Source organism: Aegilops tauschii, chromosome 3 (genome assembly GCF_002575655.3).
Source record: "Aegilops tauschii subsp. strangulata cultivar AL8/78 chromosome 3, Aet v6.0, whole genome shotgun sequence".
Lineage (NCBI taxonomy): Eukaryota > Viridiplantae > Streptophyta > Magnoliopsida > Poales > Poaceae > Aegilops > Aegilops tauschii.
This window is the reverse complement of record NC_053037.3, coordinates 188,457,384-188,465,266: the sequence shown is the minus strand read 5'-3', so window position 1 is coordinate 188,465,266 and position 7,883 is coordinate 188,457,384. Positions and strand designations below refer to the sequence as shown.

General features: G+C 45.8%; 1 protein-coding gene across 1 annotated transcript; it reads left to right on the top strand.

Moving 5' to 3' along the window:
* The first annotated feature begins 1,287 nt into the window (after positions 1 to 1,287).
* LOC109777147 (phospholipid-transporting ATPase 1) lies at positions 1,288 to 7,775 on the top strand. Its single transcript, XM_020335797.4, has 7 exons — positions 1,288 to 2,935; positions 3,015 to 3,321; positions 4,678 to 5,389; positions 5,515 to 5,638; positions 5,732 to 5,951; positions 6,313 to 6,771; positions 7,338 to 7,775. Exons 1-7 carry the CDS (start codon positions 1,471 to 1,473, stop codon positions 7,540 to 7,542), a joined length of 3,492 nt encoding a protein of 1,163 aa, XP_020191386.1. The 5' UTR covers positions 1,288 to 1,470; the 3' UTR covers positions 7,543 to 7,775.
* Positions 7,776 to 7,883: the final 108 nt, after the last annotated feature.

The following is a 7,883-nucleotide window of genomic DNA, read 5'->3' as shown; positions in this document are numbered from 1 at the left end:
AGAACTTGATGAACGAGCCTCCTCTCCCGCAATGGGCTTCTTCCAAACAGGCTTGCAGTCTCACCAGCTGGGCTGCCGGCGAAGCTATAGTGCTTCCGAACGGTTTCCCGGCACCACGTGAAGTGAGAAGCCAAGCAAGAAGCTGAATTTGAAAAGTTTTTGAGAAGCTGTAGGACATTAGAACATGCCCTGATTGTAGTCGTTGCTAGGTGTATACAATTTTGGATGCAATTTCTGTTACTTCAGGTGTTTTTTTACTGCCATGACAATTAATGTGACGAATAGATTGAAAAGAATATGGAAATCACTTAAATTCAACCGGATGATTTTCTGGAAAGATCAGCCGCGTCTCTAGCGAGCCACGCGTCCTGGTCTTACTCCCACACACATCGATAGCCCAGCCCATCCTTATCCTCTAGCGCTTTCCTTTCCCCACCACTCATTCTTTCTTTCCCCAAATTCAGCACAGAGCCACAACTTGCAGCAATTGCCGGCGATGCGAGTCCCCCGATTGCTGCCAGCGGACGGCGACCTCCCCACGCCTTCTTCCTCTCCGGTCGGCAGAGCTGTTGCTACCACGAGTGGCCGCCGCTGCGCTGGAATGGTGGGATGGACCCTTGCAGTAGGCAGGTTGCGGCTGGCCTTCCATTATCGGCTGGCTGTGGATCTCTCGCCGGAGCGGCATCCCTCGTGGTGGTGCAAAGCAATGTCCAGCGCGACGCGCTCGTGGTGCTGCCGGCGCCCGATGCAACGTGCTTCGCTCGCGGTGCTGCAGGAAAGTGCGCCCTGGGTTGCAACGGAGCGCTACCGAAGGGTGCAATGGAGCGTCGTGTGAGTCGTTGAAGTTCCATCGGGGCTGCAATGAAGCGTCGTGGGGCCGTTGAAGCTCGCCACGGATTGCAATGGAGCGTCGCCGGTGTTGCCATGGATGCTGCTGCGCTGGGTGTTGGCATTTTGAGCAGCACCCAGTGTTGCGATGCAGCAGTTGCCGGCGGCTCCGGTGCTGCGATGCACCAGTCGACGGCGGCTCCGGTGCTGCGAGATTGCCGACAGGTAAAGACGCTGGATCATGGGCGTGGTGAATGGAAGAACAGAGAAAGAAGACAACGACTTTGTTTGTTGAGGAAGAAGACAGTGACTCTGTTTGTTGAGATCGCACGGCCACCATCCATCGGATCCGACGGCTGGCTAGGCGGCTTAATTTTGTGACAAATCAATCGGAAATTTGAGAGATTGGAATCCCTCTTGAAATCGGGCAATTAGGGGAGAGGCTCCTCCAAATTTGCCACCAACCTGCTCGTGTCTCCCCAAATCGCGCCCCAGCCCCCAAACGGAAAACTCTCGAACCCGTAAAGGCTCCGCTTCTTCTCCAAGCTCCTCACCTCACCGCCAGCTTTGACCTCGCCGGCGTCCACCCAAATCCGCCCCGCCCATGGCTCAGACCACCCAATAGTTCTCGCCACCTCCCCCATGACGTCCGAGCGCCCGCTCATCGACGTCGCCTCCCCGCACCCGCCGGCGGCGGCGTCGCAACTCCCGCCGTCGCAGCCGGAGCCTCCCGTTCGCGCTGACCACCTGGGCTTCTCCGTTGAGGTCCCGGGCCCCTTCCGCCCCTCCCGCCGCGACCAGCCCGACCCGTCCGCGTCGGAGCGGGAGCTCCACGAGGGGGGTGAGTACCGCGCCGTCGCTGTGGGGGAGCCCTCGCCGGAGTTTGCCGGCAACGCTGTCCGGACGGCCAAGTACTCCGCGCTCACCTTCCTGCCGCGCAACCTGTTCGAGCAGTTCCGACGGCTGTCGTACGTCTACTTCCTCGCCATCACCGTGCTCAACCAGCTCCCCCAGGTCGCCGTCTTTGGTCGTGGCGCGTCTGTTCTCCCGCTGGCCTTCGTGCTCTTCGTCACCGCTGTCAAGGACGCCTACGAGGACATCCGCCGCCACCGCTCCGACCGCAGGGAGAACAACCGCCTCGCCGCCGTCCTCGCGCCTCAAACCGCCGGCGAGTACCTCCCCAAGAAATGGAAGCACATACGCGTCGGGGACGTCGTACGCGTCGCGTCCAACGAGACGCTCCCCGCCGACATGGTACTGCTCGCCACTAGTGACCCCACTGGCCTCGCGCACGTCCAGACCGTCAATCTTGACGGGGAGACCAACCTCAAGACGAGGTATGCCAAGCAGGAGACGCAGTTGAGTTTCTCTCACGACGGCCACGTAGCTGGTATGCTGCACTGCGAGCGGCCCAACAGGAACATTTATGGGTTCCAGGCGAATTTGGAGATCGACGGCAAGCGTGTCTCACTCGGACCGTCCAACATTGTGCTCCGTGGTTGTGAGCTCAAGAATACCACCTGGGCAATAGGGGTTGTGGTTTATGCTGGAAAGGAGACTAAGGTCATGCTCAATAACTCTGGGCCGCCATCCAAGCGTAGCCGCTTGGAGACTCAGTTGAATCGGGAGACAGTCATATTGTCCATTATGCTCATTGGGATGTGCATAACTGCATCAGTGCTCGCAGGGATTTGGCTGCTGAATCACCAGCGGGAGCTTGAGTTCACCCAATTCTTTAGAGAAAAGGATTACACAACCGGGAAGAACTACAATTACTATGGAATCGGAATGCAGATATTCGTTACATTCCTCATGGCCGTCATAGTGTATCAGGTCATCATTCCTATCTCATTGTATATATCAATGGAGTTGGTACGACTTGGGCAAGCATATTTCATGGGCGCCGACAATGACTTGTATGACGAATCGTCAAGGTCCAGGTTCCAGTGCAGGGCTCTGAATATAAATGAGGATTTGGGGCAGATTAAGTATGTTTTCTCTGATAAGACAGGGACGCTGACAGAGAACAAGATGGAGTTCATGTGTGCATCCATTCACGGAGTTGATTACAGTTCTGGCAAACCTGCATGCGGGTCCTCAGTTGTAGGTACGATGACTTCAATTTATATTACTTGTTTGATGTTGCTGTTTCCTAATAAGACCTCTTATTTGCTGGTTTTGGTCAGTTGATGATCTTCTGTGGACACCAAAAATGGCAGTTAGGACTGACCCTCAGCTTTTGAAGTTATTGAACAATGACAGCTCAAATGAGGAAGCAAAGCTTGTCCTTGAATTCTTCCTTGCTCTTGCTGCCTGCAATACAATTGTGCCACTTGTCCTGGACACTAGAGATCCTAAACAAAAGTTGATTGACTATCAGGGTGAGTCCCCTGATGAGCAGGCACTAGCTTATGCTGCAGCATCTTATGGCATTGTGCTTGTTGAGCGAACATCTGGTTACGTAGTGATCGATGTCCTTGGTGACAGACAGAGGTAAGATAGCTCTCAACTTTCGCTTTGTGACCATTGTATTTGGCAATACTTCATGAGTGTGTTTTCGTTAGAATTTAGTACCGGCTATCTAACTGAAATGCAAAATTTTGTGATATCAAAAGTTATTATGTGACTAGGAGTGGAGGGACACTATGATCCTTGATCTCTTCATCTCTAGAAAACTATAAGCAGACATACTGCCTGTGTAGTCTCCTACAGTCTAGGGCAGCTGGTAGTTGGTAGCATCAAGCATATGATTACGGCTAGCACAAATGTTTTTATGCCTTTTGCTTTGTAATGTTACTGATGTCATTTCCGACCCGAAAAGAACTAACGAGTAGATCCTAAGGTTATTAACGTGACATTAGGGCTTGTGCCACACCCAGTGCTGAAAGCTCCCACACAAGGTGGGGTCTGGGGAAGGGAATTTCTAGACAGCCTTACCCGTGCATAATAATTCTGCAAGGAGGCTGATTTGAACCCAGGACTCTACTACTGTGCCTGGCCTGCCCTTCAACTGTTTGGCTGGGAGGAACTTCCAAATTTGAACAGTGGTAGGAAATTCGTTTGTCAATTTAGAAAATTATTTTAATTATACAGGGCCAATAGGCAAATATGTGAGTTATCAGTCCATACAATTTTGCTGTTTTTCATTCTTCTGTGTGAGTCAGTTGTCAAGTGGAACTGTACACGTCAAGTTGACATCTATTTTAGGAGTTATCTCCATTACCAATTCAGTGTGTCAAATTGTATTCGTTGGGGCTTTGTCCCATAGTAGGTGTTTCGATGTCAAGCATTCTGCAGTGGGTTCCCCGGCGATGCTGAACTCACTCTCCCCTTTCCCTCTGCTTCTGGACTTGGAACTGCTGTATTTCCCTTATTTGCTTAACGGAAAGGGGTTATGCCCGGTTCAAAAAAAATGTCATTTTGGACATGTCTTAAGTCAAACTTTAAAACATGGACTACAGATATTGTTCCAAATATTTAGATTGAGAACTTGTAAATCATATGTTCGGATTTGTCTCGAAAGTATATTCATATAATGTAATGATTTTCCATAATTAGCGGTCAAAGGTAAATCTCGAAGACCAGTTCAGTATTCAAAATGAAATGTATTTGTGATATGGAGGGAGTAATATATTTTGCAACATGCGGTGCGATTCATTTCACACTTGACCCAAATTTAATACTCCCTCTGATCCATATTAATTGTTGCTGGTTTATTAATTGTTACTTGGCTTACGTGCCAGTACTAATCTACTATCTCATATCCTTTACGTGCCAGTTTTGATTCAATAGATCATTAGCACGCTTGGCTTACAGTTCTGATGTATCCTGCCGGTATGTAATGTGCAGATTTGATATATTAGGACTTCATGAGTTTGATAGTGATCGTAAGAGGATGTCTGTCATTGTCGGCTGCCCTGATAAGACTGTTAAGTTATATGTCAAAGGCGCAGACAGTTCAATGTTTGGAATTATCAACAAATCATTAGAGCTGGACAATGTTCGTGCTACAGAGGCACATCTCCACAAATATTCATCACTTGGCCTAAGAACTCTTGTTGTTGGTATGCGTGAATTGAGTCAACCTGAATTTGAGGAGTGGCAGTTGGCATATGAGAAGGCTAGCACAGCAGTACTTGGCAGGGGAAATTTACTCCGATCAATTGCAGCCAATGTAGAGTGCAATATCCACATATTGGGGGCCTCTGGGATTGAAGATAAGCTTCAAGATGGGGTACCAGAAGCAATAGAATCTCTTCGGCAAGCAGGCATGAAAGTTTGGATTTTAACAGGGGATAAGCAGGAGACAGCAATTTCTATTGGCTACTCTTGTAAGCTGCTGACAAATGACATGACACAAATTGTGATAAATAACAATTCTAAGGAGTCTTGCAAGAGAAGTCTCGAGGAAGCACTTGCAAGAACTAAGGAGCACAGAGTTGCTTCGTCAATTGGCTCACCGTATCCAGTGTTAGCATCAGAATCTTCTGGTACAGTTCTTGCTTTGATTGTGGACGGTAACAGCCTTGTTTACATACTTGAGACAGAGTTGCAAGAAGAGGTACTACTCGTCCATATGTAGTTCTATCAATGCTGTACTAATTTTCTTTTGTCCTTCTCAGTGATAAGATCATCTTATAAAGATGCCATAACTGACACATGGTCTGTCTTATTTTGTTGTGATAGCTTTTCAAAGTAGCAACAGAATGTAGTGTTGTCTTATGTTGTCGAGTGGCTCCTCTACAAAAGGCAGGCATAGTTGCGCTTATCAAAAACAGGACAGATGATATGACCTTAGCAATTGGTGATGGTATACCCTCCTGCTTCCTCTATTATGTTACATTTTTATTTAGGAGACAACGTGTGCATTATTAATACTGTTTACTTAACCTGTGACATTCAGGAGCAAATGATGTTTCAATGATTCAAATGGCTGATGTTGGGGTTGGTATCAATGGCCAAGAAGGAGGACAAGCTGTTATGGCATCAGATTTTTCTATGGGACAATTCAGATTCTTGGTTCCTCTTCTATTAGTTCATGGTCACTGGAATTATCAAAGGATGGGTTACATGATCCTTTACAACTTCTACAAGAATGCCACATTTGTCTTGGTTCTTTTCTGGTAAGGTTTTTTTAGAGGGGACAAATACTTCATTACTGGGAAAATGTTACTACTAGTTTTGGTCAGAAAACAACTTGGCGGCTATTGAAATCATCCATATATTTTCTGGAAAATGTGGAGGCCTATAATTTTCTAGTGTTACATATAAGATGTGTACCTTGGCATTATAAATTTATGACCATTTTTTTTTGCGGTGATATGATAATAATTTTATGGTCAGAAATTATTACCATAATTTTTTGTTTAGTTGGTTGAATTATTCAAAAAATATTGTATGGATCACCTCTTTATTTTTCCTATTTTTTGCATGGATAGTAAAAAAATATAGCCCCCCAAAATAATGCTTATGATGTGATCTCAGGTATGTGCTTTATACATCATTCACTTTGACGACTGCTATCACCGAATGGAGTAGTCTCCTGTATACTGTGCTTTATACATCCCTTCCAACAATTGTTGTTGGTATTCTTGACAAGGATCTTAGCAAGTCAACACTGCTAGCTTACCCAAAGCTTTATGGATCTGGCCAACGGAATGAGAAGTATAATTTGAATTTGTTTGTCCTCAATATGCTTGAAGCACTTTGGCAGAGTTTGGTTGTGTTCTACATACCGTATTTTGCATATCGACAAAGTACTATAGGCATGTCTAGTCTTGGAGATTTGTGGGCACTTGCATCAGTCATTGTTGTAAATATGCAATTGGCCATGGACATCATTCGGTGGAATTGGATTATACATGTGTTCGTATGGGGGACGATAGCAGCAACAGTGATTTGTCTCTTTGTGATAGATTCGATATGGGTTCTTCCTGGTTATGGGTAAGTGCTTCACCTCCCACATCTTATTGCTGATGCCATTATTTTTGTATTCCATGCAATAGCTGTGAAGTTGACAAAAAGATGCAGTAGTCTTTAAAACCTTTAAAGGTATTCTGACTGTTTTCTCCATCGGACATATACAATTGCAAGTTTCCTGCAACATGTGTTTGTATTATAAGGGATGAGTTCTCCGAAGAAACGAAATAAACTCTGAGCTGTTATAACTGCAATTGGGAGCCCGAGCTTGTGATATGTAGATTCTGATTCGACGTGCCCCTTGTGATAATAAATCAACAGGCAGCATCTCACCCGTGCGCATGGCCCTTGCTCTTTTGTTTCATTCCAGCATAACATTTTATTTATTTCCTTTGCACTATAATTCTTTTAGAATACATAGATTAAATGCTATCTTTTTCTTTGCAAGCATCTGTGGGCTTCTTACAAGTAAAATGAGCTATTTGCCCATGTTTTCTTGAGTGGGATTTCTGATAAGTGCAACACCTGTTGCTCTTGTTTATGATTATCTATAATAGATGCAACCAACTGACACCAAACACTAATTTCAGGGCCATCTATCACATAATGGGGCAAGGCTTGTTTTGGTTACTGCTGCTTATCATTGTTGTCACAGCAATGGTCCCACATTTTGCAATCAAGGCTTTCTCAGAGCATTTTGTTCCCAGTGATATTCAAATCGGCCGAGAAATAGAGAAGTTTGAGGCTTTAAATCAGGTGAACCATTCGGAAATTCCAATGCGAACGTTTTCATGACCCTTGCAGGGGAATTGCATATAGTGTTACTATTCTTTCTTATATTCTGTTTCTTTTGTTCGTTTCCGCCCTTTCAGTGTGTATACGGGCCATTCATTTGTTAACGGCAATAGATTTAGCCTCCAGGGTGTGTGTATGTATGTATTCTATCTAACATTTACTGAAAAGGAAATAGAAATTGTTGACATCCAAGAATTTGTGCCCTGGTGTGTGGTGTCCACCATCAGTCATAAGGTGAATGGGTGAATACTGCGATGTATATTATCACTTATTCTTCTATCTGAAATATGTATTGTTGCCCATATGTTTTGTGCCATTGTTGCTCGTGCTGGTCTAACCCT